The sequence below is a fragment of the Haliaeetus albicilla genome, chromosome 3 (assembly GCF_947461875.1).
Source record: "Haliaeetus albicilla chromosome 3, bHalAlb1.1, whole genome shotgun sequence".
Lineage (NCBI taxonomy): Eukaryota > Metazoa > Chordata > Aves > Accipitriformes > Accipitridae > Haliaeetus > Haliaeetus albicilla.
In genome coordinates this window covers 52,508,175-52,527,895 of record NC_091485.1, presented here as the reverse complement: position 1 = coordinate 52,527,895, position 19,721 = coordinate 52,508,175, and the positions used below count along the sequence as shown (strand labels likewise).

Genomic DNA, 19,721 nt, shown 5'->3' with positions numbered 1-19,721 from the left:
ATTAAACTGTTCTTATCTCAACCCAGGAGTTTTACTTCTTTTCCCGATTTTCTCCCCCATCCCACTGGATGGGGGGGGAGTGAGTGAGCGGCTGCGTGGTGCTTAGTTGCTGGCTGGGGTTAAACCATGACAACAGTACATGTCTGTCACGGAGTCACCTAACTGCTGCTTCCTGAGCATTTACCTCAGTTCTCCCAACCTGATGGAGACACTGCCAGTGCCGTGGACTTCTACGAACTAAAACTGCAGCAGACTGAATATGACTATATCGGTGCAACTGGGTCCTGATGCATCTCCACTTGGCCTCATTGCCTGCACTGGTCAGCTTCACAGAGTGGAGCTTCAACTTCACTGACTTGATCCTGCCGCCTTGCTGTCACAGCATGTCAGGGTGGGCAAGAGCATACTAAGGCAATTCCAGTACTAAAACCACATTGAAAAAGAAAGAAGGGGACGCACTTCTCCAGCACAATCGCTTGTAGCATCTTAATAAATCTCCCCCTCCTAAGCCACAGTAAAGCAATTTATTCCATAAAAAGGGTACATTAGCTTGTCAAGTACAGAAAGCACTGTTCAAAATATTTAATTTCACTGTAAAAACCTTTTATTGTTGTTGCATGATTTTTTTAGTAATTCAGTTACAGCAAAAGTGATTCGTTCCAAGTTACTAAACCAGTAATTTATTAATCATTCTGTCTAGCCTAGTAACTGCTGCACAAAATGCACTAAATGAAAGTCACAAACTCTTTTTCCCTTGAGCAATTTTCCCTGGATACACAGCAATCCATTTACAGCATGCAGAAATTAGCCAGTGAAAGGATTATAACAATTTCTTTTATCTTCAGAAGAGTTATAGTTCCTGAGCGCAGCATCACTGGGAACCTCTTTCACATACACTTTCGAACAAGACAGTAAATCAAAAGTACCACATCTACTTTCAGCTGCAGAATTTTTCATTCTTATAAGACACAGCAAAAAGTCGAAAACAGTGTCACAGGTTTCAAAAGACGTCTCCATACAGTTAAATATTGAGAGTATGTTTAGTTAATATAGAATAATGCAGAAAAGACACTGCATGGGTTCCCAGTGGTGGAGAAAGGGAGAAAAAAATATGGCCCCAAAACCAGCAAGTGAATCTGTTGAATTTAGTCATTGCACCTTGTCCTCCACACAGCCTCTTAAATAAATAGCTGTATAAGCCTTAATCAAAATGGAGTTTGCAGATATAATTTTGGTTATTAGACATAATTTAAATAAAAATCTCTATAAGAAACTCAGCCAGATTAGAATTTCAAGGAAAAGTGAATTGCACTTAAGTTATTGTTTTATAATTGTTTTATAAATACTTGCTCTGGTCCATTCCCAGCTCTGACAACATTCACTGAATATCTTCCTGATTAGATCGCCAAGAACAATGTAACTCTATAGCCAAGCATGTCAGATATATATTATTTGTGCACCTTCACACCCAGAAACAAAGCATCTTACACAGCAAAAATTTCTCCCGAAATGTTTCAACTCTTCTTGGAATAAGCAGGTTTAAATGAACAAAAATATTCCTATTTCAGTGTATAACATGCATTTCCAGCCAAAGATTCTTCTCAAAAGTATGCAAGACAGGCTGTGCAACACAAAACTTTCAGCAATCAAAAAGAGGATTCAGCACATACCGCATTTTTTTTTTTTAAATAAAAATAAATTTAGAATACATTTTCCTTGGTACTTAAGGTCCCCCTCATCGTTGTATTAACATATTCCCATGAATGTAAAAATAGAAGTCTCTTCTTTCTAGCCCTCTCCCTGAGACTGTAAGTAAAGAAACAACCTTATTCACTCAGACATGCCTGGTTGGGACAAGGAGGATGCAAGCAGAAGGGAAAGTTAAAATTCTAATAAATGGATATGAAGTCTGATTTTTTTCCTTGGGAGAATCCACTTTATCATCTATATTCATTTCTCCTGGCAGTTGTCTCCTACCTGTCCACTGGCAGACAAACTGTAGAGATTTTGAAGAGTACATTTAAAAATGGACAGCGGAGTTGTGTAGAGCATTAAAATTGAGGTACTAACATCAGATCTTGCTTCTGCATTCAGCAGAAAACTACTGAAGTCAGCAGAACACTGGGATGGGAGCTCAGCACACAGGCTGCTGTTATTTGGTATTTGCTGAGTCTTTGAAAAGCTGCTTAATTTCCAGCAAAATAATGAAAGAAAAAAAAAAAGACACAGATCATCATGAGTCATGGATCTGGCCTACTGCATCTTTTGGCAAACTAAGTTTAAGCCAGTGTAGCATCACGAATATTTGGGCATCTGAAAGGACTACAAAATCCAAGAGAAACCCCAGGCAAAGGAATGACTTCATCCAAGAGCAGAATTTGCACACTTGGACAGGGGACTTGGGTTCCTTTTACTTGATGGCTCCCATGTGTGAACCCTCACAGGGTTGGCTGCTCAGGGCTGTATACCACCATGGACATACATTTCTCTACAGGAGGAAATATAAATGCCAGACTACTCCCCAATGATAATTTTATTTCCAAGTACTTGATCTGTCCAGATGCTACTGGCAGGAAGAAGACAATGTCTCCCCAAATGCTTCTGTAGCCCAGATACAAATTGAGAAAGCTTCAGCCAGATGCCATTTTCCTGCTTCTTATCCTGAGTTCACCTACCGGCCTATCTACTGGGGGGAGGCCCTAAATTTTTGGTACAGATTTTCATGGGATTAGTGCCCCTTAATCGGTAGAACCCCCTACTCCCAAAGCCTGATCTTTCCCTGACATTTAAGACATAAAGTAACAGACTAAAATCTAATACTAGACCCACCCTTAGCTGTTTTTTTAAAAACTAAATAAATAAAAAGTTCTTTATTTGTACCTGTAGCATCAGAGTAGCCCTGGCTATGTATTAATCTCTGTAACGAGTACATGTTCAACACCCACTGGCAGTGTATCATTCTGCAGGATGAGTATCTCTCATATGCTGTTTGTCCTTTAACCTATTCCAAGGGGAGCAAAACATATATTGGAATGTCTTCTAAAAAGTTTTCTTTATTTTTGCTGGAGGAACAGTGTTTGCAGATGTACATGGTGCTGTATGTCTACGGCAGAGAAAGTGAGGTCAAAGGAAGCTGCCTTTGTCTGGAACAGAAGGTCAGTAAAAACCCTTATTTCCTGCGGAATTTAATTCTACAGGCTTGGACCAACTTTGAGAAGTAACATCTACAACAGCTTTGTCAGAATGTGGCCCCTCATACAAGAGGAGCATACCTACTGAGTTTACAGTTTTCATCCTGTGTTTTTAGATAGCATAGGCCCATAAAATTGAAGAGCAGTAGAGAAGGATCAATATCTTGAATATGACTAATTTATCAGTATAGGGTACATATCTTCAGTAGAAGACAAAAGTACCAGGTGTGCGGATTCTTCAGAAAGCCTTTTTGTCCCATCAGAACTCTCCTCTGTCAAGTTCACCTTCACCTAACTGTTCTTCATTCATGAACTGATCTCACCTAAGCACAAGATCAATACAATCTTGGTCCTATTACTATAGAAATACGTGGTAAGGAAGAAAGAATATGTAGGCTTGTCTCATCCACATGTTATTGGTGCTTGAGTCCATGTCATCTTAACAGTTCACTCCACAATTCTCTGAGATTGTTGAAAAGCAGGAAGAGAGAACTGAACAATAGGACTTCCGTCACCACTCATGGGGACTGCTTCAGGAAGGACTTGAAGCATTTTAGCAGAGACCTCAGGAAGCCATGAATGTTGTCTCTCTTTTAACCATTAACATTGCAACACAGGTGGCTCATCTTCTGGCCTGGACACCAACCATGCCAATTCTAGAAGGTTAAATTCTGTCAGATGAGCTTCTAATAGTCTTTGAGTAGTCACTCTGTGGTTTTGCTTGGGAATGAGAGGTTCAGGACAGAACAGCAGCTAGCACATTCAGTTGCTTTGGAGTTGCTTTAACACATAAATACCTGAAGGAGAAACTACTCTCTGAATACTTCTTGCTCCCATTTCCTTTCAACACATAAATCAGAAATGAGGTAACAATACTGGGTAGGAGAGGCAACCCTCTGTAGGTCACCTTGAACTCAGAGAGCAGTTACTACAAATCTGTAACTGAAATAAATGTGCCTCATATGCCTAGCACTGCTTGGGTTACACCAAGTGGTCAACTGAAGAGGAAAAATCTCTTTAGAAACAATCGGTGGCAACCCCCAACCTCTGACTGCCTTCATTTTTCCCCAGGACTTGCCCTTGCAGAGTCAGCACTCCCCAGCCCAAACCAGCAATGCTGGGGAAGGCGCATTCACCAAGTTTGCAGGCACTCAGCAGGGGAATGGCAGAGCAGATGCACAGTTAAAGTGTCACAAAATTAAATAAGGTTGACAGCAATGGGTATTTCAATATAGCTCTTCATTCAAAAACGTGCTCCTGGCCCACAAAATGACAGCCCGTTCATGGCTGAGCCAAAAAGCCACAGAGGACACGGGCTTGAGACCTGCACAGCACTTCCTTCCTCTTCCCAAAACTGCAGCCTGACTACCAGCTGACTCATTTTGTCGACCACCAAAACCGTTTCCATCATTTGGTACTCTGCAGGCCACAGTGCAAGAATGTGGCTGTAGCACACAGCTAAACAATTCTTCCTGCACTTAATTTCAAACAAATGGGAGAAGGAGGAAAGACTATCCACACGACTTCAAAAAGGGACTGCAGTAAGACAGATGGTGGGGATTACATCTGGGTAAAGGCTGCTGCTTTATGACAATAGGATGTGAGAGGAAGGGAGTTAGAAATTTGGCATCCCCACCAATGCAAACTTAGCGCTGCAGTGCATTACCTGTTGTGTGGGTAGTATTCTAGTGGTGAAGGTTGTACCTCCAGGTCCCAGACTGAAACAGAGAGTCACATCATGATATCTTGAATTCACATTTCCTTTGGTTTTGTAAATTTGTGATAGGTGGGTTACCTACAAAGTGTTTTTATTCATCACAGTTAAAATATTTTTGTGCCATTTATTATGCTTGTGAAAAAGTGACGCAGAATTATTTCATTCCTTTGCTCACAGTTTGAGTCAATTTTGCTATCTATGCTATCATTTTTCCTTCATTTTTATTATTTTCAAGAAACATTAAAAAAAATAGTGTAAAAACCTCTGAAAAAAAGCTAGTTACTTTCAGATCCCTTTTCCAAGGTTCAAAGAAGATCGTGATAAACATTTTAGATTTATCACTTGTTAAAATATTGATCTTATGTATTGATACACACATCCAAACAATTCCAATTTCACCTGCAGAACAAAATTGTTAAAGATGCATGTTTGTTAAACCTGTCCCAGAAAATCATTTTCTTTTCTTCTAGAGGCAAAGTTTTGGTTAAATCTGAGACACTGCAGACAAAATGAAGAGAGCTCTGAAAAAAATGGAAGCTCTTCACAGGACTGCCTAGAGAACCTTAGATAAACTAAGGTTTCTTAATTACTAATTCAGTAGGTCAGCTTTAGAGCAATTGCACAGCATTATGCTAATTGTTTCAGATAAATAATTTCTGTGGATTATCATCTGATAGAGTTTATCATCGCAGTTGGTTCACCAAGGAAGAGAGGGAAAGAGATGTCTCTTATTCTACACTACAAGAGATGAATGTTTTGAGTTACACGATGGGAAAGACACCACAGTACCTACTGTCATTACACTCATATCCCAGGTCAGTGTTGCATCCACACAGCAAGATGCTGTATTTATTCAACACAGTGTGGATAATCCCTTCATCTCTGGTTCTGCTTGGTTCAACATCCCAGCTTTAAATTGGTATTAGCAATTATGATTCACATTACAATTAAATATGTGGTTTCAGATAAGGGAAAAAAAAAGATCAGTTCTCTGCTTCAAAGATTCAACAAGAGATTTTAAAGCGCTCAAAGAAGCAAAATGAAATTATTGAAAATATGCTAGTATCTTTTTACACCACCCTGAGAGAAGAAACCCTTATCTATTCCTAAAAGATATACATTTAAATGAAAATGCAATTATAGACAAAGAAGATTCTTTCAAACCACTAAAACTGTATTTACAGCAATTTAAACAGTTTCAGTGCCACTACATTTAAACAGCTAAAATTACTGCAAGCTAGCTGCTCCTTCTTCAATTTCGTAGTAGCTTTCAAAGGTCACCTTAATTAAATACCTTAAGTGATTCTCTGTTAAGCAGGGAAAGGTTTGGTTGCAATTTTTTGTTGTTTTTCCTTTAAATATACACAGCCTTTCCCAATTAGGGAAAAGTTGACTATTAGAAAACAAAAATAAAATTTCTTTGTGCTTTCAACACAAACTTGGATTCCTTTATCCATTAACAAAATTGAATTTAGCAGCAAGTGATTTAATTTGACAGACATGCAAATTATGTATTTTCCCATCTCTACATTATTGGGTAGATCTCAAATAGCTAACATTCGTGCTTTGTGATATTGCAGAATCCTATGCTGAAAGGTCACTAAAAGAGCTTTAAATGTGCTACATAGATAATTAAAAAAACAAAGTAATTTCTTTAGTGCAGAGGCTTTTGAAACAAACTGCAGCAATTACAGCATGCCGAATGATCAGATGCTCTCTCAGGAGCCTGAGCTTTTTGCACTCATGAAAGATTGTCTAGATGCCTTCATTCATCTCTGTACAAACACGTTCTTCAAGTGTGACCCTTCAACCCCCAAACTTGTGGATCTGTCTAAAATATGCTTGCTCACAGAGCAGGACAGCTCTTCCACGGAAAAGTTGGATGTCATCTCATTACTTTTATGCCACAATTTGTACCACGCCTGGTAAGTCCTAAGTACCTTACAACTGTTCTCAGTGAATACAGCAGGGACCCTGTATAAGCCACCCTGCCAGGGCACATTGTACATTCAATTTCTGCTTCCTAAAGAAAAGCAGATCACATTTCATCCTGAGTATTGATGGTTCCTATGAATTTGCCAAGATTATTCTGAATTGTTGTTCTCTCGTCCAGAGTATTTAGTACTTTATCTTTGTGACCTTGCCAACACTTGCAATCACATTCTTCATTCCCTTACCCTGGTCCAGTCACCAGCAGATTCAGAAGGTCACACTGAAGTGCGACTGTGAACATCCCCTGAGTTCTTTATAATTCACAGAAAAACCTGTCACAGATAAATGAAAATGCAAGTAATTTGAGTGTTAGCCATTGCTGACTTTGTGCAACGAATAATCTCAAGCACTCTGAAAGACTTGCTGAGTATTTTGCAAGGGCAGCAAGGGCTGTTACATTGATCTCTAGCAGGAAATTGTGTGTGTAACAAAGTCCACAGATAAAAGAATATAAAGTTTATATATTTTCATATAATCTAGAATATCCTTACAAATTTTGTTGAAATTTAACCAACCTATCAAAGCCAGCTTATTTATAGTTCTTTATACTTAGCTATATCTCTTTCCTGAAACTCAGCATTTAAATTTATCTCGGCAATTTTAAATTAAACTACCAAATTAATCAATGAAAAAGTAAATGCACCATACTTAGTGGGTAAGGGTGCAATCCAATTATTTTGTTGAACTTATTTGAAGGTTGGAAACTCTAATGAATGAGAAAAAAATCATCAGACTTGGGCTTGCTATAAATAGGCTTATTAACTACAGCCTATTTACATACACAGCTGCAGTCTTCCAGAAAGACTTGCAGAACAACTTGCAGAACGTGTTGAGAGACAGTCAAATAAAGTATCATCTGAACATTAATTCCAGCTAAGTGAACAGATCCCTGGAACACTTTAGCATATAAACGGAGGTCAGTGGACTTCAAGTAGAAGTGGAGAACATAAATCCAAGACTTGAGGTTTACAATGCCAAGAAACAAAATCACAGAAGCAGAACAGACCACAAGCTGTAGTACCTGCTTGTAAGATAAGACAGAGAGGAACATACTTGTCAAGAGTTCAAGATCTTGTTTTCCCTTTCCTTCACAAAGAATAATGTGACCTCAGGTCCTCTTCCTGATTATTTGAAAGGGGGAAGAAGAGGACAGAGGACATCACGTTTTACAGCTCAGTAATCACTCTCCTGGCATGAAGCTGGATGACAGACATTTCCCATTTGGAATGGTAGAATATGCTCTACTCTGCTGAGCAGCACGCCACAGAAGATGGTGTCCTAAAACTATCATATACATATAGCTTACAGCAACAAATTCCATTACAGTGAAGGAATATTATTTCATTAAATACCTTCTCCCACAAGCAGCACATTAAACTTGGCACACGGAGAGGATTAGAAAAATCTTTGTCCAGCTGACATCACTGAAAGTAGAAACTAAGCACAATGATCATTAAACCAGGCACACAATTAAAAAATAAAGCTCAGAATTTTAAGTGATACAGAAGTACTGAGACAGTATTAATATCCTTCCCCGCTGAGCTGAAATATTTAAAATACAAGGAAAATCCTATTTCTATTTGCTTATATGCACTCTAGGAAAAAACCACTGATTTGGTGCAATTGCTAAGGCAGTATGGTTTACAGACTATTTCATCTTACATCATGATATTATTCCATTCTCCACCCTCTATATGAAAATTTATGTATGATTAGATGAAATGGGACATAAGAGGGTTTTTTCTGAGTAATTTATACCAGGACATTGTACACTGTTCTTGAGACTAATATTTCACAATGATGGTTGTAAATTCAAACACTGTGATAGAAATCAGATGTCAAGGGACTATGTAACTACCAGAAGAATACGCATTTTAGTTTCTTTTTGTTCAAATTTGTAAACCAGTCTATGGAATAAATGGCAGAATAAAAACTAGTGGGAAAAACAGACGCAGACTGTGAGGAACATACTTTTCGGCATGTATAAAGAAGCAAACCTACAGAACCTGTAGTACAAAATACATTTTCTGTTAAAGACCCTGTAACATGTCCTTTTTTTTCTTTACAACTTCAGTAAAGAAGAAATAGGATCTCAGTCCTAAACACATAAACCAGTTTACTTTTCTGACAAGTACTACTGAAAAGAGTTAACCATGTAAATCGGGAATTTGTCCAAACTTTCCATTTACCTGTTACAATTAATTAGAATTATATATGTGCACAATGAAACTGTAGATAACTTACATATTACATCATGATATACTGTTGGTATAAGTACCGATAATACTTGAGAAACTCTATGAACAAAATTTATTCTTTGATTTAATTAAGATTTATGCCTGCCAGCCTCACAAGATCTTTAACATTTTATTAATAATAATTTTGGACAAATTTTACTGGTATAACGTGCTTTACAGTGTATTTTGCTTTGCCAAACCATAATAAATACTTTTGCATCATTGTGACTACATTTACAATAAAACTACAGTGGCAAAGTGCAAGGCCTTAAAGGTCTCAGAAGCCTAGAGGAATCCTTCTAGGCCAATGAAACTGTATAAAAAAACTATATAACAATGGTATAAAAAAAAAAAAGAACGAATTATATCAACATTTTGAAGCACATACTAACGAAGCTAACCAAGGTCTTGAGACTAATTTTCTTAATGACCATGCCAACTGTGGTCAGTTTATTGTTTTCACCATCTCTCCGCACTCCTTGTTCTCACAAAGCAGCAATGTGATGCGTGAAACCCTAACAAGTCTACTCACAATTCTGCAGCTGGTTCAGTGTTTCTCAAGAATACTGTCTCTCTGCCCACCAAAACTACGAACTCTGCTAGATACTCTGCTAAATCATTGAGTAACCATCTCTCTCAGCTGCTGCAACCACACGTTTCTTAGAATAACACCTGTACTGTCAGCATCTCAGTGTGATTGAGCAGACCAAGTTCTTTCCCCCTTTCACTTCAGCCCCAACCTGACCATTTTAGACTTCACTGCTTTTAGCATTTCCCCTCCACTCCATTAACAATGTTAACTCCGTCCACCGTCTAAAATCTCATTGTCAGATCTTCCTCCACATTGGTCCTGTGTGTGGGAACCTCTGAATCTGTGTTGAACAGCGCTCTACATCCAACCCACATGCTCTTAGACATGCAGTTTCCCATTAGACTTGCATGGAAAAGATGTATTGTTTTAGCACTCTGCTCATCTTCTGGACCGCAGACTCACTAGGACAAGAACTATCTTGGTAGTCCTCCTTCTGTTGTACAAGGTCAAACATACAGTCTGCACTTAAAAAATACTATAGTCTGCACCTAACAAATACAAACATACTGCTGCAGATATTTGACTACTTCTGTAGTGAATAGCTGTTTTAAACTAATCCTTGATGCTCGACACTAGCATTTCTGGCACCTACTTGTTCATAATGAAAAGTACAATATAGTTTCTTTCCTCCTTCCTCCTCAATATTGCGGCTTCTTACTTCATGCCTCAGGCAAGTATCACATCTGCCAAACCCAGGACTACCCTTTAGAAACTCTTGCATTAAGAGGGATGCAGTGTAATTTTAGAAGATAACTTTGTCAATGTGGAGAAAAAAGGCTTTCACAACCATTCTGTAAACCCTATGTGTATTTGTAAATTATTACTGAAATAAAATCCCACAGTAATTCTTTAAACTGCTGTGTGTGAGTAGAGACAAAGGAATGGGTGGGAAGAAAAGTGTATCTGCTTATACTCACATCATCAAAAGGACTACAAAACTGCGTGCTCAGATAAATTTGCTGGCCAACAGAACAAGCACCCTAAATGTTACTTTTTAATTTCTATTCCCACAATTTATTTGGTTGCAGTTTAGGAATTAGAGGATTTAAAACCCAACCGTACGCTCTGAAGAGTAGCACACAGAGCAGAGGTCTAGCAAGTAGCTTTGGGCAGGTACCAGCCTGGATTCAAAAAAAGAAAGGGGCTGGGGTAGGCAGCCAGCTGTCGTGTATACGGTGATATCTACACCCAAGCTCAGGTGGAAGGCAGAAAGCACACTGTCTGAGCTTACCTCAAGAGAATCTAAACAGAACATGTATAGCAGGATGACAGCAGCACAAACTCCACTTGACTCCAGTGAGGAAGGCCACCTCATCCCTTGTCACTGTCACCCTGGTGCTGTAGTAATCTAGGATATCATAGAATCATCATAGAATCATAGAATGGTTTGGGTTGGAAGGGACCTTAAAGATCACCTAGTTCCAACAGCCCTGCCATGGGCAGGGACACCTTCCACTAGACCAGGTTGCTCAAAGCCCATCCAACCTGGCCTTGAACACTTCCAGGGATGGGGCATCCACAGCTTCTCTGGGCAACCTGTTCCAGTGTCTCACCACCTCACAGTGAAGAACTTCTTCTTTACATCTAATATCAATCCACCCTCTTTCAGTTTAAAGCCATTACCTCTTGTCCTACCACTACATGCCCTTGTAAAAAGTCCCTCTCCAGCTTTCTTGTAGGCTCCCTTTAGGCACAGGAAGGCTGCTATAAGGTCTCCCTGGAGCCTTCTCTTCTCCAGTTGTGTGTCAGAGAGTTGAGTTAGCACACTCTGGTCCATCTGGAGACCAGGTGTCAATGGCAACTAAAGCTGATACATTTTTCCTTCATATTGCAATAGCTCGTATGCAGTGATGGTTACTGTGCCTCAGCTGGCAAGAGGAGGATGCTTTCAAAGAGCTGCTGGCTTGCCTGCACCCAGTGGAACACATCTCTTGGTTCTGCTCTGGCATCCCCAAGCTGAGACACACAGCAACTTCAGGCGTCTCCAAGATCAGCAGAGATCTGCTACTACCACGGCCCTCTCCCCCCCGCCTCAGTTGCCCATTTATAGATGCGGTCCAGTCATTTTGAAAAGAACTGAACATTACAAAGGTCACATTACACTGGTGAATCTGACCTGATGCCTTCCAGCAACACTATATCAGGAAAATAATTTTAAAAAAGATCTAAGTTGTTTTGAATCTTTCTTCCACATATACACATTCACTTGTTCCACCAATGTTTCAGACACACACTCTAAGTAGTACAATGCTTTTTAACTGTTGCCCCTTAACAAAATGAACCACATATGTACAAATTACTTTTAAGATGTATTTGTTGCATACCCAGATATTGAGGTTTCCAAAACACATGCCTACTTTAGGGCACATCAGTCATTCAGAGCCAGAAGGCAAACTCTTGCCAAGTTCTCCCTAGCAGAATTAGATGCTTTCAGCTTTTGGGTTTTAGATGGGCAATTCAAGTTTTAGAAGATTTGCCAAGCTCTACACCACAAAATTTAGCATGCACTTTAGTCTTAAAATTTGCTAGGCCTTCTGGCAGTAAAAAAAACCCAACACATTCTTAAAATGGTCAAGTTACAAAGAAAAATTTTCCTCCATATCAGTTTCATATTAATTTGACTATTTTCATCATGACAAGACCTCTTTTTAAGAACAAATGACAGCAATATTGCCACTCCCACAAGGCACACTATTAAAAACAACCGCCCCAATTCATAGGACAAAGTCCTGTTACTATTAAAACAAACACACTCACAGAGGGTACTACTTCTTTCAGCAAATATTGATACAAAAACTTCAAAGAAAATACAACATTTCCTAACAATGCCAGTGTTCTTTCTTCAGCCTTTCTCTTGTTTCTTTTTCACCATTTCTCTTTCGTCATCTTCTTTCCCATCAGCTCACTATCATGAAGTAATGGACTGGCACTCTCAAAACCCAATCTCCATAATCATCTCTTAAATTCTAGCAGTGACAGGCATCAGCTTACAGTCACAGGAGAGAGGCTCACAGAAGTGCACTTACAAACCCTTCAACATTTTGGAATGAATAGCAAAACAATCCACATGGAGAAAATGTGATAATGGAGCCATAACGTGATGGCACCAGGCTCTTAAAACATTTCTACTCAAAGCTCTATTGTATGCATGATTTAGTTTGAGCATAGGGATATCTGGAAGCCACATCAAAGGGCTAATGGATAGACATTTTGTTAACATATGTAGAACTGATGCCAGGCCATAAAACAACATTGTACTGAGTATTACACATCTTCAGAGAAGTCTTTTTTTTTTTTTTTTTTCCTGGGGTTGGGGTTTTTTTTTGGTCTACAAATTATTTCTTCCCTTATGTGCATGAATGCCTAACAGGCTCAGAAGCCTGGACAATTTTCATGTTCTCTTGTTCCCTGGAGCTTTGCCCAGTATCACAAATTCCAAGAGAGGGCTGATTTTTGAAACAGGGAAAGGAAGAAGAATGAAAAAGTAAATAAGCTGCCATTTCCTTTGTAGAACAGGTTCTGTTACATCAATCACAGATTGGTAGAGAACTTCACAATCTATTACCTTAGGATCTCTGTTTCTCAGGTCATTCCTGGGACTGCTACTTTCAAAGTGCTGTCCAAACTTGGCTCAGAGCTACAGTACATTCTTCAATGGTCTTTTATGCCTGTGGTGTTCAAAATAGAGTCACTTTTCAAATGGTACATTTTGTAGATATGGCACTCCATAAAAACAGGAGGCAAAAAAGCTGTGTAGAGTGAATTCCTGGAACAGCTCTTCAGGATTCAAAAAAAGCCACTTATGAGCTCCTCTGTTTCTGGTCTACAGTATTTATGCTAGATCACACAATAATGAGCAACAATTAAATTTATGTACTTTGTAGGGCACTTAGGAAACAGTTTTCCCATCACTTAGTAACTGTAAGATAAGTAAAACAGCACTGCACACCAAGAAATATGCAGTACAGAAAGACGCTGAAAGTCAGGATTATAGAAGAGTTATATCTTTATCCACTTTGATACCTTTTCAGTTAATCAAGTATTTTGTGGTTCCGTGTTTGGCACATTAGGTACATTGAAGCCAGACTAACAAGAAACAGCTGCTATTTATAGCATTTCCCCAGAGATGGGGATGGTTGCTTCTGCACTTTAAGACCAATCATGTTACATCTGTATTAAAATGAGAAGACAAATATGTTTTACTGCCAGCTCTGCCTGAATTTCAAATGAAAACCACATTAGTTAACTTGTGAATTTCTCAGTCAGTCAGTCTCCAGTGTCAATTTACATAGTTTAAATAAAACATCTTACCAATATACAATACAGTACAAAAGGATGCTAACAGCATGGTCCCAGGTTCAACAGTGTGCTTCAAAAACTCCTTCTCCAAGATAAAAGTCAGGAATGGACTGCAAATGTCTCTAACCTGCAATAGCCTGGACCTCAGCAGGTTCTGCTACCATACCTTTCTCATTTCACAAACTCTTTCGCTCAACTGTCAGCAGTCATAAAGGCTTAAATATGTTAAATCCCATAACCCACAGGTTTACCACTCTCGCTGCTGTCCTAAGCACTGTGAGAATGGGATCCCAAGCTCAGAAAGGCTTCCAGGGCATCAAGTCATAAGCATGTTTGGTCCCACTGCTTCCAATCTGTTTGTATGAAAAAAAGCTTGATCTTGAACTCATTATCTTATAGGCACAGGCTCACCTCCTTTGGGCACCTACAGGTATTCAGGCCTCAGCAGCCACTAAACAAGGACCCCAGGACTGACGGCGAGGATGGTGGATGTCTCTGCTCAGAACATGAACAGTCATGCCCACTCTGACAGTAGCAAGGGTCCTGTGTTGGGAAAGCAGCCCTTCCCTAACTTAGAAGGGATAATACAAAGATAAACAGACCAGAGACATTCGTGAGACACTGAACTTTACTGACAGCATGACAAAATCCATTTCCTTTTTCTGTTCAGGTGCTTTCCACACCACCTGAAAACTTGGTACTGCAAAGTTGCAACTTAAGCAGGTTTGAAAGTACATTTTCCTTCGTTGGAGCAATTGATGCTAAGGCATTTGCTTACTGCTACTGGCTGGCCAAACAGAAAGGATAAAGCAGAACAGAAACCTGAAGTATCAGTGGGTGAATTTTTCAAAAGTACCTGCATGCCTTGGGTGCAGAGCTGCCTCAAAAAGCAACAGGACATCTGCACCCATGTCACATCATCGCTTCTGAAGATGAATGAGTCCCTGAGAGCTTGATGCTTCACAAAGCAGTAATTACATTTCTTTTACTGCTTTAAGTTATTCAGGAATGTAAATGTGTTGGTTAAGCATAGGTGCCTAAACAAAGATTTGCAAGTTTGACAATTCTGAGTATTAATTTTTATGATATCAAACATTTCTTGCAACAGCAAAACTAAGCATGTATTTCAAGATTTTAAGAACACTAAGTTTAAAATACAGCAAACTTTTAGAAAAATATGTCAGAAATATTTCAACTAGGATTTTTTTCTGTTTTCCTTAACATTTTTCTAGTTTTACTTTTTCCCCCCTTCATTGCTATATGCAAGAATCCACACAAAACACTTGGAAAAATGACTTAAAAAGGAGGAACTGAACTGGACACTCTACAAGAGTGGTCAAACAAAGAAAAAAAACCATGTTAAGAAAAAACAATAAATTGTTTTCTCCTTTAAAGGATTTTAATAATAATATTCAACATTGCTTGTAACATAAAATTTTCAGACAAATATTATTTCAGTTCTTGGTGATTATATTTAATAAACATGCTAAAATCTCATAGGAGGAATTAATGAATTATTTATAAATCAAGCAGTACATTAAATTCTGGTCAATATATAGATGAACACAAACATGCCTAACGTGCAATTACATCTAGAACTGTATCACATCTCACTAGACATCTTTGGTATCCTACAACGACCCTCATTTTCAATTAAATTCCAGTTTTTTAAGCTATAATTTGCTCCAATACCTGTGACCAGTTATGTTTCACAGGCTTCAGCCTAATTTCAAACTGTTTTGCTTTAGACCTTTGTAAAAGCGATACCACCCGCTGCTGATTTCTCACCCAGAGTTCAGAGATTTGCTTTGTTTCAATTCAAAACTTAAATTGAAATTTTGGCCCGTGGAAATGGCACCTTTCTACTCCCCTGGATTTGCACTGCATTTTGAAACACTTTGGTATAAAAGGCATTGTAAGAGTTTGGGTCTGCAATGTATTTTATTGCCTAAATAGCTAGATGGTTCCCATTTTTACCGGAGTAACACAGTGGAATGAGAGTGGTGAAGCACCCATTAAGGCTCCAAGAGGAACTGAGTACTAAAAAACCTAAACATTCACTTGTTTTATTTTTCTGTTTCTTGGTTACATTTTCAAAGTGTGTCCACTACCACTCCCATTAACATCAGCAGGGGGCTTGTAAATAAGTCTTTACCCAGTGTTTCAAAAAACTGAGCTTCTCAGTGGAAGAAGTGAAGAGATCCCAATCCATTTCATTACTTAAAGAAACAGCAGGACAGCAAAGAGAAAATCAAGTACAGGCTAGCACCTTAACGTATCTTTGAAGGTTACATTTGGACACTTCATAACCTAAATTGAAACATCGAATTTTGAATACACCAAACATAATTCAGGAAAGATAGCCTATTAGTTGGTCAGAAGCACGGCTAAAAATTCAGATGACATAAAATTAAATTAACTGTACCCTAATTTAGAAGTTGGGGCATTGTCTTTAACTTGGTAAATACTTGTTTCATGAAGCTAGACTCATAGGTGATGGTATGTAATCCAACCAGCCATAAGGGTAGTTACTTTTTCCCTGCCCAGTGATCAAGCTTCTGAAACAATACATTCATGCTAACACTGAGGATCTCTAGACATCACAAGCCAGAGCTACAGAACTACCATCTCAGAAAACATAAAATCTTTTAAGAGCTATGCCTGGTTTAAAGGACAGAGATAGTCATTCTTGTTTTCCATTGAGGTTAGAAAACTACAATGTTTAAAAAAGAATCATGGCTCCCTACATGTACTCTAGCAGCAATTTCTAGTGCTGCTGTAACTGAGCTTGCATCAGCATTTTCACAATAAACCATACTGCCAGAAAAAGCATTCCATGTTGTAAGCTGACATGGAAGACCTCATACCAGGCACAAATCCTTCAGTACCACAAATCTAGTTTGCATGATTTTTGGCTAAGAAGTTGGAAGAAAAGAGAAAGCAAGAAGAAAAGTCTTAAAATGGAAACCAACAATTTAGGATTAACTAGTGTTCAAACAGAATTTGCAATACTTTTTAGCGCAGATGGTTTATTCCTCCAAACTAACACACATAAAACTCCTGCTAAATGCAGCAATGATTTGTATAAGAAACACCATCTTCAAAAAAGTTAAACTGACATCCTGCATTCACTTTTCATCTGAGGAAAAACTCAGGCAAACAATTTTATTTCTGGACAGCAGAACCTGGCTTATTTGCCTGATCAAGAAACCACTTGAAGATTATTAACAGAACAATAAGCAAACTCCAAGCACAAATCATTATGGCAACCTTAACTTACTACTCGTTATTTAAAACAATAACTGTATTCGTTACAGTGCTAGGATCTCCCTTCTGCTTACATACATGCTTCTTTGTAAGCCTATGCAGAGAAACGAAAAGGAGGAGGTTAAATTGTGTACAGTTTAGTTGAACTTCCTGTTCTTAGAACACAGTAATTCTTACAGTTTTCTAAAATATACCCTAGTACGTTAGAACTGAGCCTGGTGGTTTCAAACCTGCTACCTGAAAAAGACTGCAAAGCCGATATGTCTGAAACGTAGAAGAACAGGTGACTGAGTTACTCGCTTGAGGGATTTCTTAGCAAGGGCTGTTCTTTGCGTTTGTTTTTTCATATTTTAAAGAACAAAATAAGTTATTAAGTTTCTTTTTGTATATTCTCACTCACCTGCTCTGGGTACTTGCTTCCAACTATCTCTGCCACAGTGTTAAAGGAAGGAGAGTCTGGATAGGTTTTAGCCCCCATCTTCAGGTGCACAACAATCTTAGTGCCCCGGAAAGACATTCGTGACATCATTTCAGCATCTTCCACAGAGATGCAAGCAGTGGGAATCTGGGGCACATCAGGCTGGTAATTCTGCCACCCAGTATGTGGGCTGTGAAAAGAACAATAAAAACAGTGTTAATGACTTAGCTCTGTAAATTATTATCATTATTATAGAATTATTAAAAAGACCACTTTCACTACCATCCCCAGCAGACTCTCAAAAAGGATATATTTACTGTTTTTAAATAAACCTTTTGATAAAATACATCAAGTGTTGTTATACTAATCAGAATATCTGACTGTTAGCATTCTGTATGTCTAAAAGCTATTCTGTGTCAGCTCTATTTAGGTCATTACCAAGCTTTGACATTACAGTAGTAAATGCTCTGATACCACACTTCCTTCAGTGCTTTATTAGGAAGAAAAGCAATGAAAAGCTGGTAAGTGAACAGTTTGTAAGAAGTGCATTTTTCTCCCTGTGACAAGTAATGAAATTAAATTCACTACTTCAGCTATTTCAACATCAGACTGGAGATCTATTTTGAAAAGCACTAATATGAGAGACTTCAGGAAAAATAAGACAATGAGACCATAAAAAAAAAAAAAAGCACATTTATTCGTTCTCAGTACACTCAAGGTTTCAACCACTACCTGTAGATGAAAGAGAATTAAAAAAAACCAAACAAACAAATAGCCCACAACAATTAACTTTACACAAATTACACAAAGAAGAAGAAAAATATGCATCACTAGATGTAAGGCTTCAGTGTCTCCCATTTAGGAATAGCTATGCCTTGTGGAAATAAAAAAAAGGGGAAAAAAAATAAACCCCTAAAAATAATCACGAAGTTCCTCTGACATTCACAGTGCGATATGGAGTGACTTCTTTCCTCTCAGAAAGCTGCAGATGGTTTCATGACTATTTAAAGCAATTATTTCCCTTCCAGAGGCTCCTTCTACCCCTGCTGTATGCAGAGCTAACTGAAGTGAGCGATTCCACGTCTGACATCACAGGATCGCTAAAAGGTAATGGACAAGTGCCTTAGCAAGTTCGTTCAATGTTTTTTCACATTTGGCCATTATTTACATATTTCTCATTTTGTGCTGCTTCTGTTGAGATCTTTGGTTCTGACTTGCAGAAGTCCTGACCATTACAGCTGCAGCTGAAGTCAACGCTTTTGAAGTGAAGTTGTATATAAAGCCAGATACAGCAGCAAGAAACGTGTGGGGGAAAAAAGAGAAATCAGGATCTAGATGTATGCCCAAATTCGCAAATACGCCCGATATTAAATCATTCATTGCCTTCATGTCCCACTTGTAAAATGGGAATAAAAATACTCTTTGTTTCACAGACAGGAAAAAAAAGGAAATAAAAATACTCTGTTTCAAGCAGACAGACTCAAAGAACACTTGAGAACCATTCTGATACCACAATAATGATCAGAAATCGATGGGCATACAATTACATGTCCTAAATCCTAAAATAAGCTTAGAAGTGCGCATTGAAATATTAGGGTAAAACTGAATAAGCAGCTCTCCAGTACTGACCATCCTCTGCAGTAAATCTGTAAGCTGAAATAATACATCTGCAACCCTTTATTTCAGGTCTACTTTGTAATTCTCATGTTTCAGTCACTACTCCAGAGGTGTTTTCAAAATAAATAAAATGTTCAGCCATCTAGAGGCTTCTTCAATATTCTTATGAATATGCTATTTGTCTATTTGTCTCAGTTACTAAATTCTGACTTCATCAGTGAAATGCCAGTGAATTATGTTTCCGAAGGAAATATCTAAAGCTAAATCATATCTTTACCTCCGTGTCACCCTCTGAAGAAGGGCTAGAGTTGGAAGCTTTCAAACCAGATTAGAGACATTCTTCACATCAGCTGTTACAAATTTTAATACTATTTATCCATATATTAGTAAC

General features: G+C 38.4%; 1 protein-coding gene across 6 annotated transcripts in view; it reads right to left on the bottom strand.

Moving 5' to 3' along the window:
• Positions 1–19,721, bottom strand: part of CPQ (carboxypeptidase Q) — a 165,815-nt gene that overhangs the window by 85,221 nt on the left and 60,873 nt on the right. For all 6 annotated transcript variants that reach the window (XR_011324087.1, XM_069779732.1, XM_069779730.1 and 3 more), the window contains one exon: positions 17,696–17,903. Coding sequence is in view for 5 of the 6 variants with exons in the window: in XM_069779732.1 (XP_069635833.1) it covers positions 17,696–17,903 (208 nt within the window). In the remaining variant the exon portion in view is untranslated. The remainder of the gene's footprint in view (positions 1–17,695; positions 17,904–19,721) is intronic.